Here is a 16,869-nt window from a genome sequence, read left to right as displayed (position 1 = left end):
ACCCTGAACAACATGTCCTGCAGTAGCTCTACTTATACCAGGACTGACCCTGTCGTCTCCATCATTCTGCCGCTTCCATCGCACGCCGACAGCGTCATGGCGTTTTGGTTCACCAGAATGACATTCATTTACAATGAAACGCTGCATTTGCCTTGCAGCATTGCGTTTCAGAGGCCGTTAGCAGTGTGCGTTCGGTGTGGTTTGGGTTGGGCATATCGTTAGCAGTGTGGTTAGATTTAGGTTTTAAATCTGATTTTAAGAAGAGAATTGTAGCAATATGCAGGGTTTTTTACTTTACGGCTGTGGTAACGGCCCATGCTATCTGGGATCCCTGGGACGTCCATACCGCACTACAACATTGAAGTCGACATTTAAAATGGTAGTGGTTAGGTTTAGGGTTTAGGTTAGGGACATCCCAAGGATCCCAGATAGCACAAACCCTGTGGTAAATAGTGACGACGACTCCTCCTGCGGATCTGGTTGAAAATGCATAACATGGCGCGGCTACGTCACCTACGGTGGGTGACACACAAACACATCCACCCACACTCATCATCATCATCATCATCATCATCGCAGCCAACCTGATAACAAATATGTTAAACCAATGACAGTTTGTGGGTCAACTTTTATTAGTCACAAAAAACATTGACAACATTGCAATAAGGATAATGGCAGATCTGTTGCTAGAGACTGGGTTAGGATTAGGCCGAAACATTTATATAGTTTATTAGTAATAAACATTTAGGGTTAGGATTAGGCCTAAAGATTTATATAGTTTATTAGTAATAAACATTTAGGGTTAGGATTAGGCCTAAACATTTATATAGTTTATTAGTAATAAACATTTAAGGTTTGGGTTTGAAATAAACATTTCAGCCCTTAGCCGTGGTATATTGGCCATATACCACACCCCCTCGGGCCTTATTGCTTAACTATAGACCTGTTCAATAGCACTACTTCCAAATAACACATTTCAAAACAGTTAATTTCATATTTAGGCAAAAGGGGTTTTCTTCTAACACAGATCTGATTCCAGATCTATTGAAGACTGCCCTCACAGATCACTGTCAAATCACAAAGCTCCAGCACAGAGATCGATGTCCTGATTGGTCAGTTAATAACTCAACCGTTCAATCAATAAAATAATCCTTCAATACAGCCAATGAATGAGCTGGTGGAGCAGTACAGCCACCGTGGCACTCCCAGCAGCCTGACAGGAAGCTCCTGAGGAGGGAAACAGACGTCGAACAACACCTTAAAAATCAGTTTCACACACACAGACACACACACACACACACACACACACACACACACACACACACACACACACACACACACACACACACACACACACACACACACACACACACACACACACACACACACACACACACACACACACACACACACACACACACACACACACACACACACACACACACACACACACACACACAAACACACCTCTAGCAGCAGGGCCATGTAGGACCTCCACCTCCACTGTGTGATTGGCTTTTCCGATACGGTTCAAAGCCATGAGGGTGTAATTCCCAGCATCCTCTCTGCTCAGGTGTGTGGGCGGCGTCAGCACCTGTCCGTCTCTCAGCCAGGTGACCGATGGGAGGGGATTGCCTCTGACATTACAAGTTAGCCCCTCCCCCGCTCGCATCTGCAGCTTGGCAGAACAGGAGAACTCAGGAGCGACTGGGGGGGAGAGAAAGGATATGAAACTTCATCATCATGACCTCATAATTACATCCCCATCATTTGATCCCCGTCATCTTTACAACCATCATAACCACAGTACTGATCTGTACAGATAGACATTACCAATCAAGTCACGAATCACCAGATGGACTCACAGTGCACGTTGATGTTGAGGCGGTCTGATTCCATTACAGGAGGAGGTTGGGGTCCCTCTGGTCCCAGATCCAACATGGCTGAACACCACAACTGGGCCCCGTCATCATCTCTACTAGGGGTGAAGTCCAGGGTATAGGTCCCATTCTCTGGTGTCTTGATGTTGTCAACACTACTGGGGGAGAACTGCAGGGAAAAGCTCTCATTCACCGGTTCCCTAATGTCATTGTTCCGTTGTTGAATGTCATTGTTCAGTGGTTGTGTGTATAACACTGTCTGTTCACCATTGGTAGAGACTTTGAAGAAGGTCACTCTGAGGTGCTCAATAGGAGCGATGTTCTGGACAACACAATGCAGAGAGTACTGATGCCCCTCAACCACGGGACCAGAGTGGCTTAAATATCTGATGGAGACTCTGTCTGGAAGCTCTGTGGAGGAAGGGAAACACACACCATTGAAATTAACAGATTGTGTTTCTGGTCAGTGTGTCACTAATAGGTTTCTGGTCAGTTACTAACAGGTTTCTGGTCAGTTACTAACAGGTTTCTGGTCAGTGTGTCACTAACAGGTTTCTGGTCAGTGTGTCACTAACAGGTTTCTGGTCTGTTACTAACAGGTTTCTGGTCAGTGTGTTACAAACAGGTTTCTGGTCAGTGTGTCACTAACAGGTTTCTGGTCAGTTACTAACAGGTTTCTGGTCAGTGTGTTACAAACAGGTTTCTGGTCAGTGTGTCACTAACAGGTTTCTGGTCAGTTACTAACAGGTTTCTGGTCAGTTACTAACAGGTTTCTGGTCTGTGTGTCACTAACAGGTTTCTTGTCAGATACTAACAGGTTTCTGGTCAGAGTGTTACAAACAGGTTTCTGGTCAGTTACTAACAGGTTTCTGGTCAGTGTGTCACTAACCGGTTTCTGGTCAGTTACAAACAGGTTTCTGGTCAGTGTGTTACTAACAGGTTTCTGGTCAGTGTGTTACTAACAGGTTTCTGGTCAGTGTGTCACTAACAGGTTTCTGGTCAGTGTGTCACTAACAGGTTTCTGGTCCGTTACTAACAGGTTTCTGGTCAGTGTGTCACTAACAGGTTTCTGGTCAGTGTGTTACTAACAGGTTTCTGGTCAGTGTGTCACTAACAGGTTTCTGGTCAGTTACTAACAGGTTTCTGGTCAGTGTGTCACTAACAGGTTTCTGGTCAGTTACTAACAGGTTTCTGGTCAGTGTGTCACTAACAGGTTTCTGGTCAGTTACTAACAGGTTTCTGGTCAGTTACTAACAGGTTTCTGGTCAGTGTGTCACTAACAGGTTTCTGGTCAGTTACTAACAGGTTTCTGGTCAGTGTGTTACAAACAGGTTTCTGGTCAGTTACTAACAGGTTTCTGGTCAGTGTGTCACTAACCGGTTTCTGGTCAGTTACAAACAGGTTTCTGGTCAGTGTGTTACTAACAGGTTTCTGGTCAGTGTGTTACTAACAGGTTTCTGGTCAGTGTGTCACTAACAGGTTTCTGGTCAGTTACTAACAGGTTTCTGGTCAGTTACTAACAGGTTTCTGGTCAGTTACTAACAGGTTTCTGGTCAGTGTGTTACAAACAGGTTTCTGGTCAGTTACTAACAGGTTTCTGGTCAGTGTGTCACTAACCGGTTTCTGGTCAGTTACTAACAGGTTTCTGGTCAGTGTGTTACTAACAGGTTTCTGGTCAGTTACTAACAGGTTTCTGGTCAGTGTGTTACTAACAGGTTTCTGGTCAGTGTGTTACTAACAGGTTTCTGGTCAGTGTGTTACTAACAGGTTTCTGGTCAGTGTGTCACTAACAGGTTTCTGGTCAGTTACTAACAGGTTTCTGGTCAGTTACTAACAGGTTTCTGGTCAGTTACTAACAGGTTTCTGGTCAGTGTGTCACTAACAGGTTTCTGGTCAGTGTGTCACTAACAGGTTTCTGCACAGACAAAAGATATTGGGAGACACGAGAGAGTCAGAGAGCAAACATAAGAGGGAAGTTACTCACTGTAAACAGTAACATTCAGCACTCTGGCACATTGGCCTCCCTCCTCAGACATCTCAAAGCATTGAGGCTTTATATTCCAGTCAGTCAGGCTGTCTACTCTCCAAGTCAGCTCTTTTACCCCAGGGCTAAAGAACTGAGATTCTCCCTGGCTCGACTCCCAGCCCATAAAGGTGACCGTATCGGAGGTGCAGTTGGCCGAAGCAGGAGCTTCATACTTCACCACCAGCCCAGCAGGACTGACCACCAGGGAACAGGACTCACACACGCCTGGAGAGAGAAACGGATGTGGGGAGGGGAGAGATATGATGTCTGTGAGTGGAGAGCCTGGAAGTGTCAGGAAACCAACGTCTTAACAATTACGCAAATAGGAAACTCCGTCTTGGTCCAGAAGCATGACTACACACTTTGAGAGAGAGAGAGAGAGAGAGAGAGAGAGAGAGAGAGAGAGAGAGAGAGAGAGAGACAGACAGAGAGAGAGAGAGAGACAGAGAGAGAGACAGAGAGACAGAGAGAGAGAGAGAGACAGAGAGAGAGAGAGAGACAGAGAGAGAGAGAGAGAGACAGAGAGAGAGACAGAGAGACAGAGAGAGAGACAGAGACAGAGACAGAGAGAGAGAGAGAGAGAGAGAGAGAGAGAGAGAGAGAGAGAGAGAGAGAGAGAGAGAGAGAGAGAGAGAGAGAGAGAGAGAGAGAGAGAGAGAGAGAGAGAGAGAGAGAGAGAGAGAGAGAGAGAGAGAGAGAGAGGTGCTGGTGGAACAGGAGGAAAGGGATGTGACCTCACCATTGTCATTGACAGAGAATGCTGACAACGCCAACATCCAAACACAGCAACAGCACACGCATGCACACACACACTTCATTTCCAAAAATGAGGAGAGGAAAGGAGTTCCTGACAGGAAGGAAGGAGTCCCTGACCTAGCCAATCGCCTCTCTGTGACCATTTATCAGCCAATTACCTCATTCCTCTCTATGAACATTGTTCAGTGGTCCTCTGGGATATTATGATCTCATTTACTTTTACTGACATAGGCAATATATGTACAGTCATGATAGCACTGTGTGTGTGTGTGTATTTGTTCAACCGCCATCTCTATCTCGCTCAACCTCAATCTCAGTGTAATATAATCCTCAACATACATGACATCAGACATCTGAAATCAAGTTTCAAAGTTTATTCGCCCCGTGCAAAGCATACAACAACTGTAAAACAGCATACAACAGCTGTAAAACAGCATACAACAGCTGTAAAACAGCATACAACAGCTGTAAAACAGCATACAACAGCTGTAAAACACCATACAACAGCTGTAAAACAGCATACAACAGCTGTAAAACAGCATACAACAGCTGTAAAACAGCATACAACAGCTGTAAAACACCATACAACAGCTGTAAAACACCATACAACAGCTGTAAAACACCATACAACAGCTGGTAAAACACCATACAACAGCTGTAAAACACCATACAACAGCTGTAAAACACCATACAACAGCTGTAAAACAGTACAGTGAAATTCTTACTTTGAGAACTCTTTCCCATCAATGCAGTGATAATAATAATGATAATAATACTAATGATACTATTGTAAAGTGGTTGTTCCACTGGACATCATAAGGTGAATGCACCAACTTGTAAGTCGCTCTGGATAAGAGCGTCTGCTAAATGACTTAAATGTAATGTAATATAATGATAATAATAGAAAATAGAATTTAAAAAAATACAAGAAGTATGATATGATTTTTTTTTTTAACAATAATTTCCTGGTGATCTAATTGTCACTGTTCTAAAGACTAAATCTCTTTCATGATCTACTGCTCTGTATCACGCCTCTCTCCCTCATTTTCACACACACACACACACACACACACACACACACACACACACACACACACACACACACACACACACACACACACACACACACACACACACACACACACACACACACACACACACACACACACACACACACACACACACACACACACACACTCTCACCTGGCTTCAGAAGGAGGAGGAGGAGGAGGAGAGTGTGTGTGTGCATGCTGTGTATGTTTCTTCACTGAGAGATCAGTAGCTCCCCTCGAGCTCTCTTAGTAACTGAGACGAAGCTGATCTCCTCCGATGTGTGTCCAAAGAGTTCTCTTAGTAACTGAGACGAAGATGGCTGATCTCCTCCGATGTGTGTCCAAAGAGTTCTCTTAGTAACTGAGACGAAGATGGCTGATCTCCTCCGATGTGTGTCCAAAGAGTTCTCTTAGTAACTGAGACGAAGATAGCTGATCTCCTCCGATGTGTGTGTGTCCAGCTCATTGTCCCTTTTCTTTAGTCTTTTGGGTTTGTCCTGTGACCAACCTGGGTGTTCCTACTGTTCTGACTACGACCGCGTTCCTAAAATGGCACCCTATTCCCTATATAGTGCACTACTTTTAACCAGAGTCCTATGGCCAATGGCACCCTATTCCCTATATAGTGCACTACTTAGGGCGCAGGGTGCCATTCAGGACGAAGACCTGTGAGAGGAAGGAAGGGAGGATAGAGTGCTAGTCTAAACACAATGTGGCTTAAGAAGGGGTGGGCAGTACACACACCATTTACAGCACACAGTACATACACACTAAAGTATCAGATACTATGTCTGCTAATGAGTTGAATAGTAGGAGAAGGCTACACACATACACACTAAAGTATCAGATACTATGTCTGCTAATGAGTTGAATAGTAGGAGAAGGCTACACACATACACACTAAAGTATCAAATACTATGTGTTGATATGTGCTGCTTTGCGTGATGTATTGTTGTCTCTACCTTCTTGCCCTTTGTGCTGTTGTCTGTGCCCAACAATGTTTGTACCCTGTTTTGTGCTGCTACTATGTTGTGTTGCTACCATGTTGTTGTCATGTCTTGCTGCTATGCTATGCTGTCGTCTTAGGTCTCTCTTTAGGTAGTGTTGTGTTGTCTCTTGTCGTGATGTGTGATGTGTGTTTTTGTCCTATATTTTTATGTAATTTATTTTTATTTTTAATCTCATCCCCCATCCCCGCAGGAGGCCTTTTGCCTTTTGGTAGGCCATCATTGTAAATAAGAATTTGTTCTTAACTGACTTGCCTAGTTAAATAAAGGTTAAATAAATAATATATATATATATATATATATAAATAATATATGTCTGCTAGTGTGTTGAATAGTAGGCGATTCCAAAATAATAGGAGAAGGCTAAACACAGATCTGATCATAAGTGGAGAAATACATGTTTGATAACCAGTATACGATACGATTATAATTGTGCATATATTTCCAATCGTTTATTTCGCCTTCATTACCCATTTACACACGGTTTACAAGACAGGACTCTTATGTTGAAGGATTTCACCCCCAAATGACGTCACCCGGAAGTTATTGCTAGCTGGCGTCAAGTAGTTTTCCATCGATATTCTCATCCAAACAAACAATTATTTCAGGTAGCTAGGACATTTGTTTAAATGTGTTTTACATTTTCATTTAGAACTTTTTAATGAGTTATTTAAATAACGCATGTCTCAGACAAACTCTTGAGTCTTTTAGAGGGCGTGTTATCCTAGCTTGTAAGCTAGCTAACGTTACACTAGCCATTGTCTTGGGTTGGAAAGTGACTGCAGCTAAATAGGTTGGTATCTTTCTAGCTAGCTAACACTTTGCATTGTGTTTTGTCCGTAATATATTATTTAGCTATTGCTGTTGGCTACGAAAAGTGATGCACTCGTATGTTGCTCTGGATAAGAGTATCTGCTAAATTACTCAAATGTAAAATGGCTAGCTTGCTTTGTTTACTACCACTTCAGCGTACACACGTTTGCATTGCACCCCTTTCCCAAATGTGGTATAACCTGTTTGTTTGGGAAACTCACCTTTTTATACCGCCTCTGGTTCTACTGACCCACCTCTAGCCCACCATGTCTGAACCGAGTTCTGGCTGTGGCGTTCCAGTCCAGAGAAGCTCACAGCCTGGTCCAGAGACTGTGTCAGTGAAGCTGGAGGACTGCGTCTCAGTGAAGCTGGAGGACTGCGTCTCAGTGAAGCTGGAGGACTGCAGTCAAACACTGGAACTCAATGTGATTGTCAAAAAGGAGGAGAAGGGACATGTTAAAGAAGAAGAGAGCGAAATCAAAGAAGATAAGGAAGAGGGGGAGAAGAGAGAGGTCCAAGTAGAAGAGGAGAGAAATGCTGATATGGCTCCTCCAGGTCAGTTAGGTTGGATGTGGGGTATGGAGAGATGTCAATGACAAAATAATACAGTTGACCTAAAATTTCCCAAGTGATTCCATACATTGAAACTGGTTGGGTGGAGTTAGCCTTCTCTCCCGGCAGCCTAGAACTGGAAAGCTACATAAAAGGGTCACGTGACATGGAAAAACAGATAACAATAATTTTACGTTTTTGTACCCATATTTTTGGCACTAGACTACGTCCGTATATACCTACATTCATAAAAAAATATATGGTACCGTGCTACCTTCAGATGAGTATTGTGGCCGTCCTAGAACAAAACAAGTGTGTAGACCCAAGCTGTTCGGACACTACAGACAGAAGTTGGGCAGATCGGCGGTACTGACTTCAGGCGAGATCCGTGACGCTTGTGAACTATCGTGTTCGTGAGAGTCTCATCATTCCATAGTGCTCATAGTAATTTATAGCCCAAACCGTTCCTGACGTTTTTCGCGAGAAAGAACAATTTTCGGCATGTCTCGTGGTCTGACAAACACCACTGTAGCTTGCCCACCTTCCACCGCAGATGCAGAAGGCTGCCATTGGCTGATGCAGTAGATTGAGACGCAGCCCATACAACAACAAAAAAACAGCAATCTCTATCTTAAATAGATGGATTTTGATGGGGATTGTTTTGTCTTATGCAAGGGGGTTAAAGAGTATATGCATTGACTCAATTGATCCTAAATATGAAAAACTCTGTTAACTCCTCATTGATTTATAAACTTCTGACTAATAACATCCATAAATATTTGTCTAGTGGAGTATTTGCATATGATCTCAGTGATCATTGTCCCGTAGTATGTTTTTCGAGATGCCAAACGGCAAAATACTAATCTTCGTTTAATTCAGAAGATGCATTTTAAAATGTTTTCTCAAGGGATTTTACATCACATGTTCAACTCTGATTTAGCCACTGACCATGTTTACATATAAACACCCATATCCCGTTATTATTCAGGATACTCAACTATTCTGTTTTTGAGTTGACGCGTATAAACACCCATATCCCGTTTTACAATAACCTGAGAAAAGCTTGTATCCCGGTTATGAGAAACCCGGATAAGATGCCAGGGTTGAGTTGATCTAAGACAGGATACTGTGGCATGTAAACATCTCCTCCCGTACACTGTAGTTTTTGCGGTCTGTGCGGGCTCAGTTTCACATATCATGGGTGTTGTGTGATGCTGTTTTCATCTGATTTTCAAACAAATCACTTCAAAAAGTAGGCTACCTGCGCAGTTAGATCCACCATAATAATTACCCTATAATTTAGCCAGCCATAATTCATTTCCTACTGGCTACTTTCACCCCTAATTTAGACAAGTTTATGCTTATAATTTCTGACATTTGCTAGGCCAAATTATAATTTCTGACATTTGCTAGGCCATATTATAATTTCTGACATTTGGTAGTCCATTTGTTTTGTCAACTATAGTTTGATACATGCAGCTTCTCTTCTGTCATAACTTGTTGCCCCAGAAAACTAAATAAAGTAATGCTCACCAGAATAATGTCTTACATCGTTAGAATGAATGCATTAGTAATCTAGTTAACACCAGTAAAGTTGTCTGTTTCGTATAGGGACCGGGGAGGAAACGCCATAACTTCAAAACAGTGGAAAGATTGGTCCTATGCAAGATGTCCAAATGTCATCCGTTTTACCAGGTTTAAGGAAATTACAAGCTGAGAAAACGACAAAAGACTTCAGTGATGAGATCCTGAGGCCCATTGTCGTGCCATTTATCCACCGCCATCACCTCATGTTTCAGCATGATAATAAACGGCCCCATGTCGCAAGGATCTGTACACAATTCCTGGAAGCTGAAAATGTCCCAGTTCTTCCATGGCCCGCATACTCATTGAGCATGTTTGGGATGCTCTGGATCGACGTGTACGACAGCGTGTAATGGTTGGAATGGAATAAATGGAACGTTATCAAACATATGGAAACCACAGGTTAGACTCCGTTCCCTTTATTCCATTCCAGCCATTACAATGAGCCTGTCCTCCTATAGCTCCTCCCACCAGCCTCCACTGGTCAGAGTTTGCCCCACGAGAGCGCACATGCACAGTTGTTACCCATCTCTGCTGTTGTTGCAGTCGGCCACATAAAATAATCGCAATCGTTTTAGGTGGGAAAGTACAAATTTCCTGACTCAAAACCATTAGTAATTTTGGTTTAAAAAACTTGCTGATTTGGCCATACGCTTTCAATAAATCAAAGAATCTGTCCACATTTCGCAGATTTCACAATCACTCTTTGACAACAGAGCAGAGTTAGTCGTACAGAAAGACGAGTAACGGGACCCTTTTAGCAGCTTTCCAGTTCTAGACTGCAGGGAGAGAGAGGGGGAGAACTCCACCTAACTAGTTTCAATGTATGGAATCACTTGGGGAAATTTGGTATTTTAGGTAAACTTCCCCTTTAACCTCATACATTCTGATAGGCGCTGTCATTTAATTGGGGAGATGCCTTTGTATCATTTGGTGTTTTAATCACACCTGAATTCTAAATAATCAATGCATTTTTTTTTTTACTTTTCTGATTGTAATCCCATATTACTTTGCCATTCATCTTCTATCACTCCAGTGTTTAATTGCTAAATTGTAATTATTTCGTCACTACGGCCTATTTATTGCCTTACCTCCTTTATCTTACCTCGTTTGCACACACTGTATATAGACTTTTTTTCTATTGTGTTATTGACTGTGTGTTTGTTTATTCCATGTGTAACTCTGTGTTGTTGTTTGTGTCACACTGCTTTGCTTTATCTTGGCCAGGTCGCAGTTGTAAATGAGAACTTGTTCTCAACTAGCCTACCTGGTTAAATAAAGGTGAAATAATTTTTTGCAAATCTGTTAATATATTCTCACAGGAGAGAGCTCCAACTCAGGCTCACTCGGCGAGCCCAATACCACAGTAGCAGGAAACCAGCAACAACACAGACGGAGGAACTCAAGACAGAAACGTCACCACTGCATGGACTGCTTCACTAGTTTCTATGAGCCAGAGGAGTTGAGAAGACACACTTGTAAAGACCGCAGCCACGTTATAACATGTCCTCCCAAACGGAAAAAGACTTCCAGCTCCTTCTCACCAATCCTCCCACCAGTCCTCCCGCAATTTTCTTTCATCATCGTGTCAGCTAATGGGGATCCTAGTAAACATAAAGATATATGTGATGAGAGCTTGAACCAGGCCAGAAAACCAACATCAATCAGTAACCATGTGGATTTTCTCCTTACTAACCGTTACACTTTGTCGCAGGAGGAGAAACTCCAGATAAAAAGTCTCGGTCCCCACCAGCCACCTGATGTAGAAATAACACTTCCCCAACACAGAACAAAGGGAAAGGACCCGACCCGTTCATTCAACACCTCGTGGTTCCATAAGAAATCGTGGCTGACGGCTAGCGTCGCCAAAAAGGCGCTGTACTGCTTCCCGTGCCTTTTATTCGGCAAAGAGGGCACATGGTCGACGGTGGGTTTCAAGGACCTGAAGCACCTCTCCGAAAGGATTTCGAAACACGAGAGTTGTTGTACTCATCTGGAAAACGGCATGAAACTGGGATTTCTAGGGAAGACTAACGCCGCTGGTCAGCTGGTCAGCGTAAACCCAAGCTCCATTGAGATACACAACAGACAAACTGAGGAGAACAGGTACGTGCTGGGTAGAATGGTCAAATGCTACGTGCTGTGTGGGAGACACATGGCTGCCACGTGGTGGCGGAGCGGCCGGGTCGAGTCGGACTCTCTAAACACATCCATGTTTAAGTGCATCTTTGAGACGATGTGCGAGGGAGACTCGAGACTCCAGAGGCATTACGACGCTCACGGCTTCTTTAAGCACCCAAGAGGCTGTGTACAAAACAAACTGTTTGACTGTATGCACGAGGTGTACAAAGAGGCGATTACCAAGGAGGTGGGGGCGGCTAGCTTCGTAGCGGTGCAGGTGGACGGCATGCCGTGGACAGGGGAGGTCTCCTCCAGGGTGACATTACCCCTAGCTACAGATCTAGGATCAGCGTCTCCACTCCCAACCTTGACCATTAGTGTGGAAAATGCCATACTGGCCCAAGATCAGCTTCTTGGGCTAACAATCTACTCATGTACGCCACAGCAGGTCTCTGTCGTGCTACGGTACATGCTTCCAGACAATAGCGTCACCGAGAGGTTTTGGGAGTTTGTGGACCTAAAGGATAAAACGGCCGCCGGTCTCACCAACGCGGTCAAGGACTCGCTGGAGCCACTGAAACTGGAGCACAAGCTGATCGCTCAGACGTACGATGGGGTCGCGGCGGCAGCAGTGGATGGGGCCGACGTACGCGACCTGGAAACTCACCTGAAACGCACCTATCCCAACGCTAACTTTGTGCACTGCTACGCTCACCCGCTACGTGTCACACTCCAGCAGATCTGCTCGGCGACAGCGACCCGACTCAAAGTGTTTTTTGCGGATTTGTCTTTGTTCGAGACCTTCTTCCAAGATCAGCCAAAGAGAGCTACAGCTGCAGGGTGGAACTGTGAGCGAGAAACGGTCCGTGTGGTTTGGGAGAATCGCGTTGCTCTTCAGAAGTGTGTGGAGGATATTAGGACACAGCCGATGTGGGACCAGGACTCTATCAGAGAGGCTTATGGCCTGTCAGCCAAACTCAGGGACTCCACGTTCCTACAACTACTGGAATTATTCTATTTGGTCATGCAAGAGGTGGATGTTCTCACTGTCAATATACACAAAAGGGACATTGTCGTGGCGGACATCGAACAGGCAGTTGATAGTTTCGAGAAGTACGTTCAGGCCCAACAGGGAAGAGCTGAGGCCACAGCACACGTAGGCCCCACGTCAGACAACACAAAGACAACTGCAGCGGTCATGAGAAAGGCATGTGACATCATCGTCACACATGTGCATCACAGGTTTTCTCAAGGTAGTGACCATTTAATCGCAGCCAAACTGGTGAATCCCACGCTCTTCTCTAAGTTCGTAGGCTGTTTCCCGTGCTCAGCCCTACAGTGTGCTGCCAAGCTATGGCCGGTGGTTAACACTGGGAAGCTGAAAGATGAATTGACCTCCCTGTACCAACACACGGAGCTCCACAGGGGTACAACAGCTCTGTCTTTACTGAAAACAATCAGCGAGCTCAACCTCCAGGATGTTTTGTCAGAGACGGTCTCTCTTCTCAAAATCATCATCACCACTCCCATGCAGACCGCCGAGTCTGATAGAAGGCTCCCCACTCTGAAAAGAATCCAGGCGTTGCCGTGTTCTCGGAACACCTCGGGATCCGCGGTCGCTTGGCAACAGAACAATGGCAGGCTAAATGCACTGTCCATGCTCTCTGTCGAGAAGGACTTCATTCAAGGACTCAGGTCAGACTTTCACGACAAGGTCGTCGATAAGTTTGTCCAAAATAAAACCTGCCCTGGAGCCTTCCTGTTTAAATGAGCAGTACAGCATCTGAGAAAAATCTGAGAAGGCTTGGCCTGTGTCTGTATATAGTATATACTGGGGGCTGAGTCTATATATATAGTATATACTGGGGCTGAGTGTCCCAAATGGCACACAATTCCCTCTGTAGTGCACTACATTTGACCATGGGCCCTATTCTGTAGTGCACTACATTTGACCATGGGCCCTATTCTGTAGTGCACTACATTTGACCATGGGCCCTATTCTGTAGTGAACTACATTTGTCCATGCACCCTATTCTGTAGTGAACTACATTTGACAATTGGCCCTATGGGCTATTCTATTGAATACAAAATAAGTCCATAGACTCCAGTAGAATTCAGTTGTAAATAAAAAAAAATTATACATACTTCAAATCAGTAGAAGGGCCGGTTTATATTGACATTAGAGGTCTTCACGGGTCCAGATATGGGCCAAGTTGCAATTTTGGTTAACTAATAGGTCTTCATATGTTGGCTAGGCCTTCTATAAGTAAATTTCACCTGATTTGCATAAAATGTATATGCTATAGACTATGCAGAGCCGTCGGTCCATTCGATATATCAGCTGTAGTTACATAGACCCAAGATCCGATGACAATCAAACAGGAACCACCCTGACCCGAGGGACAAGTTAGAATTTCAGACCCGAAAGGGCCCGGGTCTCGGGTATATTCGGGTATATGAAGACCTCCAATTGACATCCAAAGTCAACCATATGAGTGTATTGTCATGTCATGATCTGCTTGTAAACTGTGTAAGATGTTGTCAACTATCCTTCAACTGAATTATAAATACAAACAGTTCCAACTGTCTGTGTGGCTCCTCTTCCTCATTGAAAGTGTATTATGTTGGTAGATTGTCTTTATCGATGACAAGTCAGTATAGTAACATGGTGATAATAAATTAAGGATAACAGATGCTATACACTGTTGTAAATAATATAAGATCACACTGCTGATAGAAATATAATGTAACATATAACACAACATGTAAAGTGTTGGTCCCATGTTTCATGAGCTGAAATAAAAGACCCCAGAATTTTTCCATAAGCACAGAAGCTTATTTCTCAAAAATGTTGTGCACAAATTTGTTTACATCCCGGTTAGTGAACATTTCTGATTTGCCAAGATAATTCATCCACCTGACAGGTGTGGCATATCAAGCTGATTAAACAGAATGATCATTACACAGGTGCACCTTGTGCTGGGGAGTATAAAAGGCCACTCTAAAATGTGCAGTTTTGTCACACAACACAATGCCACAGATGTCTCAAATTTTGAGAGATTGTGCAATTGGCATACTGACTACAGGAATGTCCACCAGAGCTGTTGCCAGAGAATTGAATGTTAATTTCTCTACCATAATCTGCCTCAATGTCATTTTAGAGAACTTGGCAGTACATCCAACTGGCCTCATAACCGCAGACCACATGTATGGCGTCGTGTGGATTAGCTAATGTCAGCGTTGTGAACAGAGTGCCCCATGGTGGGGTTATGGTATGGGCAGGCATAAGCTACAGACAACAAACACAATTGCATTTTATCGATGGCAATTTGAATGCACAGAAATGCTGTGACGAGATCCTGAGACCCATTTCTTTTAAGGTATCTGTGACCAACAGATGCATATCTGTATTCCCAGTCATGTGAAATCCATAGATTATGGCCTAATTTATTTATTTTAATTGACTGATTTTCTCATAAGAACTGTAACTCAGTAAAATCGTTTGTTGTTGCATATTTTTTTTGTTTTGCCTGACTTCTTTCCGTCAGACGTATCAAGCGCATGAAGCGAGACGGTGGACGGCGGTTGGAAGAGCGAGACGGTGGATGGCGGTTGGAAGAGCGAGACGGTGGACGGCGGTTGGAAGAGCGAGACGGTGGACGGCGGTTGGAAGAGCGAGACGGTGGACGGCGGTTGGAAGAGCGAGACGGTGGATGGCGGTTGGAAGAGCGAGATGGTGGATGGCGGTTGGAAGAGCGAGACGGTGGATGGCGGTTGGAAGAGCGAGACGGTGGATGGCAGTTGGAAGAGCGTGCTTGTTAGAAATGGAAAAGTATCGCAGTAGCTTTTGATAAAGAAGAACATCAAGACGAAGCAGCTGCTTTATACGTGGGATGCACTGTTGAGCGCTACATCCCGAGGGGTTCGTGCTGATTGTACGGAGATTGTGACAGCCGATTAAATGGCGTCCCTTAAGAAGGCAAGAACAAGATGTATGTCAGGAGAAGTGCAGTATTATCATAAGGAGACGTATACTTGGAATACGGAGGAGGAAAAAGAGGTCTAAGAAGCTTTATTTAACTAGGCAAGTCAGTTAAGAACAAATTCTTATTTACAATGATGGCCTACCGGGTTGGCCTACCCTTGTTCAGGGGCCTACCCTTGTTCAGTGGCAGAACGATAGATTTTTACCTTGTTAGCTCGGGCATTCAATCCAGCAACCTTTCGGTTACTGGCCCGACGCTCTAACCCATAGGCTACCTGCTGCCCCCGGCAGGGAAATTGTTTGTTAAAGAAGAATGATAGAAAGTGTAAGCAGAGTGAGCTGAAGACCGGAGGAGAAATGGAAGTGAATGAGGGCGTAGTATCAGAGGTGGTCGGTGTGGTGAAGTTCTCGGAGCCCGAGGCTTGCACCGGGGGTCAGGATAACGATGAGTCTGTGATAGTAGGAGTGAAGTTTTTGGAAGAAGTGGACTCTTGCCTTTTGGCTGATCCATTTGTGGTTTCAGGGTGGGTGAAAACAGAGTTGGGTGCTGTGGAATCGGTGAGGGTAACCGGAAGTGGTCTTGTGACAATTGTTTGTGTTTCTGCTGGTCAGAGGGAGAAGGCGCTCCGTGTTAAATGAATGGGGGCAATAAATGTGAATTGTTTTTGCTCTCAAGAAAAGGGCGCCATTGAAAGGAGTGATTACTGGGGTATCAGTAAATGTAAAAGTGGACCAATTGAAGGGAAGATTCCGGGTGTTTGTGATGCTTGTCGTTTGGCGACGCAGACAGGGTGGTGTGAGTGGTGAAACAGAAGTCATTGTCTGTTCTTTTGAGTTTGGATGTTGATTCTTTGCCCGACAAAGTGATGTTAGGATATATAAGTTATCCTGTACAAGCTTTTGTGCTGAATACAATACATTGTTACAGGTGTCAAGCTTATGGGCATGTGGCAGCAGTGTGTAAGAGGGAGGTTCCTGGGTGTGAGAAGTGTGCAGACGGGCATGAGACAAAGGAATGTGTGGCATTGGGGAAAGTAGTGGTATGTGTTAATTGTAGGGGTGCCCATGGGGCTGGGGATCAGAAATGTCCAGT

At 44.3% G+C, this 16,869-nt stretch overlaps 2 protein-coding genes across 3 annotated transcripts; one reads left to right on the top strand and one right to left on the bottom strand.

Annotated features, from left to right (window-relative positions):
- Positions 1-608: 608 nt before the first annotated feature.
- On the bottom strand, positions 609-7,863 carry LOC139546363 (vascular cell adhesion protein 1-like). 2 transcript variants are annotated; one of them, XM_071354671.1, is made up of 5 exons: positions 7,756-7,863; positions 3,865-4,131; positions 1,866-2,291; positions 1,468-1,707; positions 609-1,227 (listed from the first exon to the last, which is right to left on the bottom strand). In XM_071354671.1, exons 2-5 carry the CDS (start codon positions 4,028-4,030, stop codon positions 1,154-1,156), a joined length of 906 nt encoding a protein of 301 aa, XP_071210772.1. In that variant the 5' UTR covers positions 4,031-4,131; positions 7,756-7,863; the 3' UTR covers positions 609-1,153. The 2 variants fall into 2 exon arrangements, with proteins under 2 accessions (XP_071210772.1, XP_071210765.1); XM_071354664.1 differs by lacking the exon at positions 7,756-7,863 and adding an exon at positions 5,866-6,254.
- On the top strand, positions 7,801-14,379 carry LOC139545870 (uncharacterized). Its single transcript, XM_071354071.1, has 2 exons — positions 7,801-8,089; positions 10,993-14,379. The coding sequence occupies exons 1-2, from the start codon at positions 7,801-7,803 to the stop codon at positions 13,560-13,562; spliced, it is 2,859 nt and encodes a 952-aa protein (XP_071210172.1). The 3' UTR covers positions 13,563-14,379.
- The last annotated feature ends 2,490 nt before the right edge of the window (positions 14,380-16,869 follow it).

This window comes from Salvelinus alpinus, chromosome 2 (genome assembly GCF_045679555.1).
Source record: "Salvelinus alpinus chromosome 2, SLU_Salpinus.1, whole genome shotgun sequence".
Classification (NCBI taxonomy): domain Eukaryota; kingdom Metazoa; phylum Chordata; class Actinopteri; order Salmoniformes; family Salmonidae; genus Salvelinus; species Salvelinus alpinus.
Note: the sequence above shows the minus strand (reverse complement) of the source record. Positions and strands in the feature narration are given on the sequence as shown.